The following is a 15,873-nucleotide window of genomic DNA, read 5'->3' on the forward strand; positions in this document are numbered from 1 at the left end:
TCCGTGATGTGCAAATGACAAATACTAATCCCTCAGAGAGGTACGCAAAGGGTAGGAGTTAAAAAGGAGCAGCTACCGGCAAAGGCATGAGGGCAGAGGGAACAGCTGAGAATGGAAGGCCAGCCCTGAGGGTTTTAACTACACATACACATGGAACACTGAAAAATCTAAGGCTTGGTGAAAAACAAAACTGTCCAAATGGCCACATGGCTGACGCTACCACCACCTCGTCTTTAGCCAAACGTTCCTGTTCCTGTTCTTACCAACATGACAGCACGTGCTCAGAGCTCACTCCTTTCCCTCTGGCCAGAACTGGACATTGTCAGGATTACTGCTTTTCCTCGGGGCCAGGCAGCAGCTCTGCTTGGATTCAGTTACGCAATGCCTCTACACTGATGTCCCAGCCCTTGTAGACTTCTCCATGAACAAAACTGTTCTATGAGATGTCTACTTAAATCTGGCTGCCCGGGAAGTTCATCTGCCATCCCTCACAGTCCGCCCCCGACGCACACACAGAACTGTTCTAGCAAGGCCCAAGTCAGCTACCCCAGGAGACTGTTGTGGGCTTTGGGTTTTTCCCAGTGAATCCTTTCACTGATTTTTCAGTGAATCTTCTCCCATTTGTCACCTGAAAAAAAAGACGCCGTGAAGAGAGGAGGTTGACTCCCGGGAAACGAATAGTCAGCAATTCCGATACAAAAGATCTGGCCAATGGTTCTCGCATTCCACTGAAATCTTCCAGGAAGGGGAAAACGGGGGTTGGGCACTCGCTTAGCTGAGGGGGAACACGCTGGCTGTGCGGAGAGCGGGGCAGTTCGGGCGGTTTCTGGTGCTGGATTTGTCCTGCTGAGGGGCTCGGTGCTGCTCGGAGCTCTCCTTGCTGCCCGCAGGTGAGCCCGCTGCTTGCAGGAGGGATAGGGGGTCCCAGCTGCCGGTTGACAGGGACTTTTCAGCACCCACCAGCGCCGGAAGACCCTCACCATCTCCGCGAGTGTTTCAGGGGAAGCCGGGCCCCCACCTCCTCCGTGTCTCCGGAGAGAGGGTCCCTACTGCTGACTGGAACCTCGGCGGCTGCCATGGCCGGGATACTCACACCGTACACATGAGCGTCTGGGGAAAGCGAACCCCACACACCTCAGCTCTCTCTTCCCGGGGCCCCCATTACCCCGGAGGCCTCAGGGCTCGCACTGGCTGCCCCTGAAGCCATGAGGGAGTCACCGCGGCCCCTCTGCCTCACACGGAGCCAGCAGCGCCCCCTGCCGGCTGTGGCCCCAACTACACCAGAGGGGAAAGCGCCTAACGCGTGGGGAAAGGCCATTACTGGGAGTTTTATTGTCCTTGTTGTTGTCGTTCTGTCTTGTTACATACATATATTCTAGTCAAGAACTGTTATTCCTTTTCCCATACTTTTGCTTGGAAGTCCCGTAATTTTCAAAGGGAAGAGTTATCTTTCCATTCCAGGAAGGTTTCCACCTTCCTTGGCAGACATTTGTCTTTTAAACCAAGACAGAGACAAATCATTCTTCCCAGACAAAGCACACCTCATGGTGATACCTAAGGCGCTCTCAATACTCAGGCCACACAAACCCTGGAAGTGCTGTCTGGACAATCAGACAGTAGGCATTCTTCCAGCAATGGCATCCTGGCCTATGGAAGAGTGGGAAGCCTGGGTTTATTCTAACCTAATCTCTCTGGCATCTTCACAGAGACTGCAGGCAGAATCACAAGCAGAGAACACCAACACGGCCTTGCATTTCACCCCTACACATCTCCAGGGCACTTATGGTGGGGATCGTTCATACTCTGCAGGTTGAAGCACTATGTGGAAGATATAACTAATTTCTACTTCTGTGATGATCATTCATCCTTCAGCACTTTCTGCTGCTTCTACTCAACTTTCCAGGAAGATGCTGCAGGATAAGCCTGAATAGATCAACACTAAATCCATTGAAACAGAAGTGGTCATATCATATCAATTTCAGAGAGTAAGTAAAATGATAGCTTTGCATTTCATGTCGTGTGTCTGGAGGACAAGACTGAAGCACAGGCTGCTTGCCCTCAAACAGCTTCAAAACCATAGCACAAAAAGCCTGTTGAGGAACAATTGTGTGTCCAATGCCTATTACGGATAAAGGACTTACGATCAGATCCAGAAAAATGCAGGCAGTGGGTGCCATGAACAAAGGTTTGTGTGAAGCCTCACCTGCCCCGGGGCAGTGCAGAGGCCCCTGTCCACAATGCTAAGACTTAAACAGAAGTGCTCAGCTGGAAAAGCTTCCTTACCCAACAGTGTGTAACTGTGTGTGAGGAAAGCGATAGCCGGAGTGGCCCTGGGACAGGGCCCTGAGGAGACCCTGTGGGCACACACACTGACACATGTGTCCCTGGTGTTCTCTGCAAGCTATCCCACATTACAGGAGGCCCTGGCTCCTACACTCCTTCAGCTTATCAGTGTGAAACATTCGATCCTTTCATCCTCACAAAGGCTGGGAGACGCCTTGCAAAGCTAGTTGTTCCTAGCGGAAGAGCAAGGGAGTATTTTCATTTAGCCATCTCCCCTACCTACCATTTACCACCATGGTCCTTTAGGGCAGTACAAATCAACTCCTGGGATAAGATCTTCTCTACTCTCAATCCTCTTTCCCTATTTTTTCTGAACGTTCTCTGTTGCCTCGATTTCCCTTGCCTGCATGTTCCTTGAACCTGGCTTTCCCACACTTCCCTTTCCTTATGTCTGCCTTCAGCAAATGCTGCATCCTGAGTTTCCCTCTGCCATCCCACGCTCTGATATTTACATTGGGAGTTGTACGCCCCCAGCTCTAATCTGATCCTCATGGAACAGCAGGTTCATTTAATCACCGGCTCAAAAATTGCAAACACATTTTATTAGACTTATCTCTCTTAACGATACAGTGATAGCACACTACAGTACCATTTAGAGCAAGCTACTACTGCTAACCCAGCTGACTCCTGGCTTCTTTATAGGGAAATAAAGTCAAGGGAATGACACACAGTGTCACTTCATAAACCCAAAAAGAACACAGTGTGGCACTTGCTAACTACAGCTCCCCAAAGGGATGTGTGATTCACACAACAAGGCACTCCCAGACCCAAGAGCTCTGTCTATGAGCAGAAAAATGCTGTATTCTGGTCTGGTCTGAATTCCAAAATTTGCACACTATGAACATCATGCACTGTGTCTAGAAAAGCTCAGACTGCATTCCAGAATGTACTTCTCATGGGAGTAACAGAAACCTTTAAAATTATTTCTCTTCTCTTCTCTGTAACATCATCGTTAAATGGATTTAAAGAGTAAGCACAGAATATCCTGAGGAAGGCTAAGGTGAACCATGTGACAGAACAGGAGAAGGCTTTTGAGTGATTGGCATGGAATCCCACTAGCATCTGGTTTCTTACACCCTGGGAAGTTTACATCCTTTCCCTGCCCCTCACCCCCATTCTACTGAAACCTGATAATTCTGTCACTCCCCTTTTCAAATGTACTTAGCAAACAGATGTACCTGGCCATTACAGGTGCCTTCTCATAATCCTGAAAAATGCACAATTTGCTGTTTCCCCGTTTCTCTGTGAAATGTTTCAATTCCAAACCAGCTCTGTAGAGGAACAGGCTTTCACAGTGAATGGCACCTTTTGTTTCACCATTTACTATTTTGGCTGCAGTTCATACTAAGCTTTCCATAGGGAAGTTGCAGTTAGGCATAGAGAACTCAGCCAGAATGAATGGAAAAAGAAAACACATTGGAATTTAACTACATAAGCAAAACCAAAATCAAACATGAAATTGAATCGAGGCAAATTATTACACAATCAGATAGCAGTGAAATCAATATAGAATAAATATCCAGATAGAAAACTTACTGAAAATTTAGCACCAAGAGAAAAATCTGGACCATCGCTACTTTAGGACAGTGCATAATTTCCAAACAACTTTGAATTTCTCTGTCATGTAGATGAAGAAAACTATGTGTTCATCACAGGCTCTGCCCAACACATCTCTTTTCATCTGGATGAATGTTAAGGCATATGTAATAACGCATCTGCCAATGTATTTCCTGATCTATGCCATTTCCCCCTCAGAAAAAGCACAAGAAAAAACATTAGAGTGATCATGGTATAGTAAAACTTAAAACTTATGAGCATCTCAGGTTCTGTGGTATCTCAGTTTACGTTTAAGGATGAAATCCCAAAACACAGACTTGAACTTTGTGTTCAAGACTACACAAATAAATAAAATATTTTTCTTAAGAAGTTTTTCTTTGCAGAATTGGCTAAAACACTTTTCTCTCAGGCAGATGGATTAACATTGTTCCTGAGCACTAATGTTCCATCAGCATGAAGTCACTGAGACTTCAGTCGCTTTCTCCCTCCTGCTCCTGACTGGGAACTGCAGGGCTTAACAGAGAGGTGAGCTTACAATGCCCTGTGCCTACAGCAAGCATCCTGCAGAATGAATGCACAGGAACTCACACAGAGCACAAGTTAAATTCACACCAACGCGTCAGCAAACTCCTGGGTTTTGGGCACTCAGGAGTTATGGGATTAGTTCTAATGGAAACTATCCGTAGCTTCTCCATAGGAGAAGCTAACCACTTGGGCCTCAAGGTCTTGTTTCCTGTTCCATGAGTTGAATGGTTATGCAGTGGGGTTGCACTGACAGACAATGTGTAGCTGATACAAGGCAAAGGTATCTTCTTATGTAAAATACAGCTTTAACTTAATTGTCTTTTTTTCATCCTTTATATGGCCAGACCAGTCTGAAATTTTGTAAGAAATGTTTCATACTGGGATTTGTTTCATACTAGGAGCTTTATTTCCACAATTGGAGAAGAACTTATTCTGCTGTATAAAGATACAGAAATGTAATTTTAAAAAACTGTTTATCAGACTCTGGCACTTTTCCTGCTTGTGTAATTCAAAAAGGATTTCAGTAAAGAAAATTCAATTTGGCAATCCATTAACATAGATTTGATGCTCTCTCTGTTCATCTCTTGATGTCTCACCCCTTTCAGAAAAATGAAAATAACTCTTGGTAACAGAGTGGCTGTTCCCTCTTATTAGTCCAGTATATTGGCAATTATTAAAACCCTAGGAAAGCTGCTGAAGCTCTGCTGACTCATGGTGGCCAAGAAGTTACTTGTTAAGTCCATAACCAAGGTGGAGGAGGGAGAGAAACAAAAAAAGGAAAAGCCAGAGAACAGACAAAGTTTGGGAAGAAGGCTGAGTGCCATCTGTACGCTAAGTAGCACCAATTCTTCAGGAGAAAGGATCTGGATGTTCTTGGAAGTTTTACACACTGTGCTTGAACCAGGTGAAGATTCAGACCTAATTTCAGACCATTTAAGTTTAGGAACCTAAAAGATTCATTTCAATAAAGAGTTTACTTCTCATAGACATCTACTGTCAAGAGAGGAAGAGCAGCAGTTCCAAAAGACAAATTGACTTACCAGAGGTCTGAACTGTCTTCTTCCTGCTCCATCAAGAACAGAGACACCCCAAGGCAGTGATGGAAAGCCTATACCAGGACACCAGACTGGCACGTGACACTGCTGTCAGCAGAACAGCCCAGTTCCCAGTGCACTCTGCAGTTTGTCGCTGGCTCCTCGACCCTACAGACCGGATTGCAGAGCCCCAAACAAGCTGTAGCAGACAAGGGGAGATGGTGATGCTGACAGAGATTAATGGATCAATTAACCCTTTCCCTCTCCACCAATCTGTCCCAAAGGGAAGAATTCTCACAGAATGTGCCATGACGCAGGAATATGTTTCTGACATGAAGGATGTTCATAGCTGTTAGGCAGGAATGGCTGCGCTCCTCATTTGGGGACTCTGGTTTGGTGTGTTAATATTAGTGGGATTACTGTAAACTTGAAGTCATTCACAGCCTAAGCACTAACAAAGGTGGCATTTTAATGCCTGGAAAATTTTAAGTTTCACCTCATTTTAAGTTATTCTATTCTCACGGCAGTAAATAATAAGGGCAAAAACAGAGCACATTATTGCAAGGCTAAGGATTCTGCCCCAGAAAGGCAAAGCAGTTCTCAGCACTGTCTGGCTGCATCTGAGGACTGCACTCCGCACTTCTCTTCCAAGGAGCAGTACACTTCTCTTCAGCCTTCTGCCCATTCCTGCATGACAAAGAGCCAGGATTTTCCACTTCCCCACCATCATCTGTGATCACATATTTCTTGGTGAAGGAAGACTGCCAGCATGGTGTACTTGCTGTAACACCATCTTACCCTTGCTCTGCCCAGATGAGAGGATGTGTTGTTTCCCTACAGCATGCAGGGAAGACGGAAAACTCAGGAAAGAAAAGGTGGCTCTCTTGGTGATATATGAGGACTGTTGAGCATCGCACATATAAAAACCTCTACATTATTGTACCTTCACATAAACTCTTGTCCATGTCCTAAGTGACAGTAAAAACAATTCACCTCATTAAGGTACTACACCAAGCTGCTTAGTCGCTATGTTGTAAAGGTTCTGGAAGCCTGTGGTTGAAGTGTTAGTGTTGTGGAACAAAGTGACAGCAAGTTGGAAAATAAATGAGCACAGTACTCTCTTCTAACCTCCTGGCACTGTGCCTGTTAACAGAGAAGAAGAAAGCAAAAAGGCAAAATGTCAGCTCCAAAAACATTTTTCACGTTGTAAAATATAGTGTCTAAACTAAAGCACTTGATAAGATACACACTGAGGAGCCTGATATTTCACTGAAAAACAGTGATTGCTAAAAGGTTATATGAACACATGTCCAATGTAGTAAGAAAAAAAATCCTTCGGACCAAAAATTTGTATCTATGTCCTACAAATGTCACGTCAGTCCTTGAGACGAAAGTCTCAGCAGTTGCCGCTGAGCCGTTAAGCTCAGGGATACAGGGCAGCTCTCACAACCACACAGAGAGGGTCTGGGTAGCGCGGCACCCTCGGCAGCGCACACGGAGCTGCCCACTGCGCAGGGAGCAGCGGCGGCGAGCAGCGCCCGCTCTCCCCGGAGAGCTCGCTCATTTGCAAGGGAAGGCAGGCACTGCACATGCCCGCGGTGCTGCTGCCGCTGGGGGCAGCTTTACATAAGGCTGCGCCCGGCGCCAGCCCGCCACAGTCGGCCGGAGCTCTCGGCATGCGAGCGCGGCAGTGCCGGAGCCGCGTCCCGGGCCGGGCTCCCCGCACCTGCCGCGCCCGGCCGGCCGCGCCGCCAGCGAGCCGCTGGCCCATGGAGTACAGGGGTGGCAGCTCCCAGAGCTGAGCGCTGCGGGCAGCACCGACCAACATGCTCTCCTATAAAGCAACGTTTTAAAAGCCAGGTTCTTAACTAGAAAGATGCAAAACCGTAATATCCATGAAGATCCTATTACCTAGGAAGAATCTGACATTTTGCTGCGAATGCGGTGTTGGGATTGATTTATTCTTGGAGTGTTCTGCACGGCTGGCAAAGAATAATGTTCCAAAATCGGTCCATCTCCCAAGGGGTCCAATTTTTCTTCCTGGGTGTCAGCGAGCCCTGACTCACTACAGTGCAGCTGACAGGGGCTGCCATGCTTGTGGCACACTAAGCAAAAAACAAAAGACCTAAGGACGACCTTTGAACACCACAAAGGATGGGTATGTTTTTCATGTTATCTTTTTAATTTATAGTTCATAGTTACTGCATAGCCTGTGCTTTAATTACTCCATAGACTTACCTTGATGTGTTATGTTATTAAATGACTTAGGGATTACACCTTTTACCCAACTGTTTTTCAGTACTTGTATCAGGGTGTTCTTAAAAGAAAAAAAAAGCTGAGTAAAAAAAACCCAATGTGAAAAGTAGCCGAGTTGAGCTAGGGCTTTGTAAATGATTGTTGAAGTAAAAGATTTTAGCATGATTGAAAAAAATGATTGATGTGTGGGGGGATAACTTTTCTAAGTTGTTTTTATTTCCAGGTTTCAATGTAATTAGGCTACTGAGCGGATCAGCTGTAGCTCTGGTAATAGCCCCTACTGTATTACTGACAATGCTTTCTTCTGCTGAACGAGGATGCCCTAAGGGCTGTAGGTGTGAAGGCAAAATGGTATATTGTGAATCTCAGAAATTGCAGGAGATTCCCTCAAGTATATCTGCTGGTTGTTTAGGTTTGTCCCTTCGATATAACAGCCTCCAAAAACTAAAATACAATCAATTTAAAGGTCTTAATCAACTCACCTGGCTCTATTTAGACCATAACCACATCAGCAATATTGACGAAAATGCTTTCAGTGGAATACGCAGACTAAAAGAGTTGATCTTGAGTTCCAACAGAATCTCCTATTTTCTTAATAATACCTTCAGACCTGTGACAAATCTCCGGAATTTGGATCTGTCATACAATCAGCTGCAGTCTCTGGGATCTGAACAGTTCAGGGGCTTAAGGAAGCTGCTGAGTTTACATTTGCGGTCCAATTCCCTACGAACCATCCCTGTTCGAATATTTCAAGATTGTAGGAACCTTGAACTCTTGGACCTGGGTTATAATCGCATCCGAAGTTTAGCAAGGAATGTCTTTGCAGGTATGATCAGACTGAAAGAGCTTCATCTGGAGCACAATCAATTTTCTAAGCTCAACCTGGCACTTTTTCCAAGGCTAGTCAGCCTTCAAAACCTTTATTTACAGTGGAATAAAATCAGTGTGATAGGACAAACTATGTCCTGGACCTGGAGCTCATTACAAAGACTTGATTTATCTGGCAATGAAATAGAAGCTTTCAGTGGACCCAGTGTTTTTCAGTGTGTGCCCAATTTACAGCGCCTCAACCTGGATTCAAACAAGCTCACATTTATTGGTCAAGAAATTTTGGATTCTTGGATATCTCTCAATGACATCAGCCTTGCCGGGAATATATGGGAATGCAGTAGAAACATTTGCTCTCTGGTAAACTGGCTTAAAAGTTTTAAAGGGTTGAGGGAAAATACAATTATTTGTGCCAGCCCCAAAGAGCTGCAAGGGGTGAATGTTATTGATGCAGTGAAAAACTACAGCATCTGTGGCAAGAGTACCACGGAAAGGTTTGAACTAGCACGAGCTCTCCCAAAGCCAACGTTTAAACCAAAACTCACCAGGCCTAAACATGACAGCAAGCCCCCTCTGCCCCCAACTATTGGAGCCACCGAATCCAGCTCCGAGCCCGAGCACGACACAGAACACATCTCCTTCCATAAAATCATAGCAGGCAGTGTGGCTCTTTTCCTGTCTGTGCTGGTGATCCTGCTGGTGATCTATGTGTCATGGAAGCGTTACCCTGCCAGCATGAAGCAGCTGCAGCAGCGCTCTCTCATGAGAAGGCACAGGAAAAAGAAAAGACAGTCGCTGAAGCAAATGACTCCAAGCACACAGGAATTTTATGTAGATTACAAACCTACCAACACTGAAACCAGTGAGATGCTGCTGAATGGAACAGGACCCTGCACGTATAACAAATCAGGCTCCAGGGAATGCGAGGTATGAACCATTGTGATAAAAGAGCTTTTAAAAGCTGGGAAATAGTGGTGCTTTATTGAACTCTAGGGACTATAAAGGGAACGTTTTTCTCACTTTTCTGGCACAGCTCTTCCATGTCTCTTTTTTGTACATTCATAATACTGGTCATTTTACTCTCATACATAATCAACTCATTGAAATTTAAATACCGCAATCAATGTGAAGCCTGAGCTCTGGTTTAATACAATACCTATTGTACAAACCCTCTACTGATTTCATTAAAGTCTCTCTTGTTTTTAAATAGAAAACTTCTTTCATAAGTAATCCACTGCACCTGCACCAACTGTGCCTCTGTTTAGGGAGAAAAACGACAACAATGAAAAAAAATAATCAAACTCAGAGTGTCCCCCTCTGTCTCCCCAACCCCAGTCCTTGCTCTCAAACTCACTTTTTGAACCCAGAATGAAGTAAAGACCCAGGTACTGTAGCATCATATGAATTCTGAGTTGTCTGAGGAGAGAGATGGTGCAGGAACAGCTCTGAAAAAATGCCTGATTGCTGCCCAACGCAAGAGAGACTAAAAAGCACCCTCAGGATATGAGGTATCATACCAGACGCAAAGCAGAGGGAAACCTAGGCTTAATAAAAAATTAAAAATAAAAAGGTACAGTGGGATTTACTGTACTGCATTATAACACAGTGTTTCCAGGGCTGATAGCTAGCAATTGAAACCTGTTTATGTGACTTCATACAAAAGGTGCCAGTGTTTATCCCTACAGCCAGTTGCCTTTCAGAAAGTAGTCAAAAGGCATTCATTAGATGAGGAGCAGAAATTCCTTATTGATGCAATTAGAGGAACCCAAATGTGCAGCAGCAAAAGCAAGACCACTTCCTGCACACATTTGTTTCAGCTCTCATTAGGAATTCTCTTTTCAAGACTGTCAAAGGCATTAATGTAGCTGAGGAAACCATTAAAAGCTGTCATTTTCTTCCATTTCTGTTTGTTTGCTGGGCTAGGCTTGCTAAGGTTGTGTGTTATGTTTTGCACAGTGTCCCTCTAATAACTAAATAAAGCTTTGTTACTTAAAATGCCAAAGACTGTGCATTTTAGACATACCACAGCTGCAAAGAGCTTTCAGAGAAACCTGGTTACTCACTGATCTGAGAGGAGTGCACCCAAAAATCCTTTTATATAAATCCATGACAAATTATTTTTCTCTCTTACCAAAACCCTAATGACATTACAGAATTCACAGATACTCAGTTTTAATGTCCAGTCATCCACCAGTGGTTCTGGGCAAAATACAGATTAGTAACCCAGCTATTCTCTGCCTTCTTTCTCCCAAAATCACATATTTTGTTGGTTGCAGAAGAATATAATACCTCCCATATTTGCAAATAAATCATACCTCTTATTTTGATTATCAGGAAGGGAAGGTATGAAATAATACAGCAGCACCTTTATAGAAGCAAGTCAGTAATTTAATTATCTCTATTTTGCAACTTGATTTGGCTTAGTAAACTGCACATCTTCAATCACTTGGGAGGGAATGTTTCTACAAAGCAGTTTCACTGCAGCAGATTAGAAAAAGCAAAACCTTAGCAGAAGGCTTTCCTGAATTGTTACTGGAAAAAACCCAAACACAGACAATCACCTTGAAAAATGCTTGATACAATGAAAACAAAGCTAGAAACATCTCTTAGAAGAACTAATACACTTGAAGGGGTTGGTTTGAGGTTTTTTTCATATAATGAAACCATTCTCATTTTCAGGAACTGTAGTGAGGAAATAGCTGAGGGTGGGAGCTTGAGACTGTACTGAGCTCTGCAACAGAGACCCCATTTCCCTGAGCACAAGGACCCCACACCATTAACAGTGCAAGTGCTTGAGGCACTTCAGCAGCACAGCAGAGCTGCACCTGAGTTGTACCTTGGAAGCTGCTATTAAAAAGTCAATACACATTTAATTATCTTAGCTACTAGAGATAGCTTTCAGTTTTCTACCAGCAGGTCTTGGTTATTGTCTGTACTGAAGGATTAGAGTTTGCTATAAACTTTGTGTTAAGAACCATCCCTGTACTTCAGAGGCTTTCATCTCTGCAGTGGTGACTAACATCAGGCACAGCCAAAACACAAGAGATTTGGTCCAAAACATATGATGTTCATATATACATACATACACGTGTGTATGTGTGTACAAATATAAATACATATTAAAAAAAAATTATATTTTGATATTTAGTTTTAGGAGTGCTAACTGCAATCAGAAAATAATTTCATACTATTACTTTAGAATTTTTGTTATTCAAAAATATTCAATACATCTTCTAAAACTTCTTAATGGACTGTGATTGTGAGAGTTGTCTATAATTGAGATGGAGTTTATATGCTTTCTTTTGTGTTTCTTTAATGCCTTGTTCTAAACACAACTAGTCAAAAAGAACCAACCCACAACCTCCTTCAGAAAGTGATACCTGTAAAATCACTAGCTCCCTTTGAAAAATATTTAATTATAGGCATGAAAAAGAAAATAAGACCAGTCCATGCACAGACATGCTCAGATCAACTAATTCATTCCTTGCCTGAAAAACTCCAGCTGCAGGTATTCCCAAACACATACCACACACACAGGTCAATGTGTGTCATTGTCATTGGTAATGAAGCCACTGACCACACAAAAAACATGCCCAGTGTAACTCTGAACCTTCTCACAAGGCCTGTGAGCCAAGGTCCTAAATCCCACTCTAGTGCCTATGGTATAGAAAACAAAACCAGCTCCTCAACACCTTAGAACACATGATGAACCCCCTGCTTTCATGTGGGCAAAACCCACATGAACTCAGCTAAACTGAGCCTCAGCACTGTCAAATAAAATACTCCAGAAGTGACTTGTTTTGGGTGGCAAGGCCACCAGAGTCACAAATTCTAATAATCTTGTGGGAATTACTTGGTGTTAGCTGAGCAGCTTTTAATCCCTGTGAAAGGATGCCCCTCTCCTGGATACAAATGAAGTGCTGAAGCCTCAAAGGTTCCAGCAAAGAAATGTCTCCTTTGCTTCTCTCCAGTATCTAAAATCCTGATCCCACTTTGTCTCAGGTTTTGGATGGTTTGGTGCTAGTCTCTCACAAAACTGTTAAAACCTTGCTGGGGTGATGCCAAGGAATCCTCAGAAGATGTCAAAGTAAGAGCCACAGCAGCTATGATGCCTCTCACAAACCTGTGAGCCTTCACACAAGCATTTTAGGCACTAAGTTGAGGAAGGAGATGTTACTGAATGCCTCCAATGACCCGGCTCTTCCTTAATGGAGCTGATATCACCTACATATTCCAATTTCAGGAGAGCAGCAATAGGTTTTGAAGGTGTTTGGAGCTTGTTTTGCTGTACGTTTTTGGGATTCTTAGTAATTTACTATTCCTTTTCCTGAGTCATGTATGGTGTTCTGGGGCTATCACTGAAGCCAAGGCTTTTCAAGATGCAGACAAAGTGCAGGGTTATTCCATGCCCATTGTCATTTCCATTGGTTTCGCAGTCTACATTTATTTTAAAGATGTTGAGACAAATATTAGGTGGAATCACCAGACTGCTTCATTTTATTGTAGCACCCCAAAATTTTAAAGGCAGTCAGGCATTCCTCTGTGAGACACTGTAGAAACACCTTTCAACAATCTCTTAATATTCATTGTTTACAAGAGATGTTGCAAGATCATGCAAACAGACACGACTGATTTGAGGTAACTTGTTGGATCACACAGCAGCTGAGTACTGGGAGTGTAATCCAGTCTCCTCACACCAAGACATCCTCGCCAGTGGATTACTTGGCCTCTGAACGACTTAGCTCTTGGAATAGTCAAGTGCCATTTCAGAGTAATAAACCACACAGAATGCACATCTTCGGAAAAACAAAATAACTGATGTACTAAGCAAATTTGAGGAGACTGGTAATGTTCATTCACTGTGTTGAGATTACCTCCAGCAACTGCAGAGTTAGAGAATAATAATGAGAACAAGTGGCTTGAGTATAATGACTGCAAGCTTCTCTGCTGGCTGGTTTTCATGACTCGCTATCTGCACTTCCACAGTCATCACAGCTGAAGGTTTAGCAGTGCTCTCTTTTCTTATTACTATGAAATGGTGAACCTTGATATAAAATTCAATTGCAAAATGAACATAAATGTACAATATTCCTGCAAACACAATTAGAAATTTTCAGTTTGCTGCAAGCAAATGGTCTTTGCTGTCAGCCCTCAACGCTAGATAAATATTCCATGGATGAATTTCTGTGGAACAATAGTGACATCCAGTGGGTAGGGAGCTTAATCACGGCTATCTCCTGCATATATCAATTCACAGAGATGTGTTTGCCTTTTCCCTTTGCATCCTTCTGTATCACACAGCAGTAGCATCAAGCCCTCGCAAAATACCGAGTACTCAACTGGATCTGTGTACAGGAGCCATAACCTGAATGTAGTGAATACATGGAGAAACTAAAAGTAGATGAAAGCTGGCAGGAAATGGTCTATCCAGTGTGTGAGTCACTACTGCCAGCAAAAGGCAAGGAGCATACAAGTAAGCAAGGGTAGGAGCTCTAACAAGTTCGTGGCCACTGATTTAGAACTAATTATTTATAAAACACCACTTTACTAGACTAGAAAATACACTCAGGCCACAAACAACTCATTCAACTTCCTAACAACAGAAGACTAAAAAAAAATTTTTTTTAGTTTATTTTTATAATAATGAGAAAGATATTATTAGACAGATATTACTAGACATCAAAAGGAAGGGCAACTCACCACCTGGGAACAAGTCAAAGTAAGAGCTTCTTCTCAAAAACACAAAATGTACAAAGACACAAGAGGCAAATGATGAAAGATCAAATTCACAAACAATATTAAAGTCACACAACGGGAAACATGACATGAATATGCAGCGTATTTGCTTGGGCAAAACCTCTGGCACATTTTGCTGCAACTACATTAGGTCTCAGTAACTCTGTGCCAATGTTACTGGCATGATTTTAAACCACAGTGAAGGAGGTAAGACAATGAAGTCAGGATTACAGCTCTGCTGATAGGCTTCAGATTTCATTGCCCCTAAGAAGGTGCACAGAACCTCATTTCACTCCACACTGGAGGAAATACAGTTGTAATTCTAACTTTCGATGTTTTTAGGTGCATTGGGAAGTCATCTATCAGTCCATGCTCTGGTGCCTTGCTTTTCACTCCTAGCAAGGCTTTTGAGAGTGGGTGGCATCACAGTGGGACAGAATGTGGTTGTGATGTGATTGGCAGGGTTAAAGTCAAACTCTTCCCTGGCATCACCTCCAACAGAGCACAGCAGAGCACACAAGCAGTAAAAAGTGACTGAGCTCAACAGCTATGAACAGATCACCAAGGAGGTCATAATGTAATAAAAAGGATTTTATCCAAGACTCTCTGGGACAATTAGCTGTGAGATGATGGCCAACATTCTACCTACCAGAGAACCTGCAAATCTCATTTAGAATGAGCACAAACATCATAAAAGATTTGCAGGTAGGCAGTACCTTTTTATTCAGAATTTCTATTTCTCCAACACCGCATTGAGACCACGTATGACTTCATAATTACACTTTAACCTTGCTAATTTCCAAGCGTTTTGTGACAGCCAGAGCCTACTAATACACTGTAAGGACATGTGAAAACCAAAATAACGTAATTACTCACCTACTTACCCACCAAACCAGGACAGAAATGCATTACAAGGTTTAGTGCTTCACTACACCACTGAGAGGAAATCATCGGCTCAGTTCTGTGTGCAAACCCTTTTCCTCCCCAGACGAACAAACCCACTAACTAGCCAGGGGTAGCTCTCAGGACCCTAATTCCTTAGTGCCAGAAGAAAGCAAACCTAACTGCAGTGATAGTGGCAGCAGCCTGCAGAAGCTGCCACCATGAACTCAGCCTTTTTAGTTACTGTCACCTGAAATCCAGCAGTAGCCCCTGTACTTGCCAAGGATTATCCTGGCGCTCTATCCCACAGTGTGGTGTATTAATCATAAGAAAACACTGCATTTTCATGGGCACTTCTGTTCATGTCCATAATTATACTGAGAGATGAAAAAAGAAAAAAACTCAGAGAAAGGACTGCAATGTGGCTTACAGTACTAGTAAAACGTCAGGAAGGGTCACTCAGCTTTTCCAGAACTCAAAAATCTGGATTTAAAAGATACAAAATGATAGATAGATAGATAGATAGATAGACAAAAATGGAATGTCAAATAAACATTTCTGCATCTCTTAGAACATCTCTTTAAACATCTAGGTTTTTTTAAATTGCTACTGTCAGGTTCTGGGCATCTTTAGACATCAAATATAAACCTTCTCTTCTCTTTCCCACCTTACTAAATGAAAGGAAGAAAATACCTTCCTATAACATAACACA

At 43.2% G+C, this 15,873-nt stretch overlaps 2 protein-coding genes across 5 annotated transcripts in view; one reads left to right on the forward strand and one right to left on the reverse strand.

Annotated features, from left to right (window-relative positions):
* CTNNA3 (catenin alpha 3) overlaps positions 1-15,873 on the reverse strand; it is a 437,555-nt gene that overhangs the window by 239,542 nt on the left and 182,140 nt on the right. The window lies entirely within an intron of this gene.
* LRRTM3 (leucine rich repeat transmembrane neuronal 3) overlaps positions 7,133-15,873 on the forward strand; it is a 77,418-nt gene continuing 68,677 nt past the window's right edge. The window contains exons 1-2 of one of the 3 annotated variants that reach the window (XM_048310545.1): positions 7,133-7,617; positions 7,939-9,470. In XM_048310545.1, coding sequence (XP_048166502.1) covers positions 7,614-7,617; positions 7,939-9,470 — 1,536 coding nt within the window. In that variant the 5' untranslated portion in view covers positions 7,133-7,613. The other 2 variants (XM_048310544.1, XM_048310543.1) reach the window with 2 other exon arrangements.

This window comes from Corvus hawaiiensis, chromosome 8 (assembly GCF_020740725.1).
Source record: "Corvus hawaiiensis isolate bCorHaw1 chromosome 8, bCorHaw1.pri.cur, whole genome shotgun sequence".
NCBI classification, from domain to species: domain Eukaryota; kingdom Metazoa; phylum Chordata; class Aves; order Passeriformes; family Corvidae; genus Corvus; species Corvus hawaiiensis.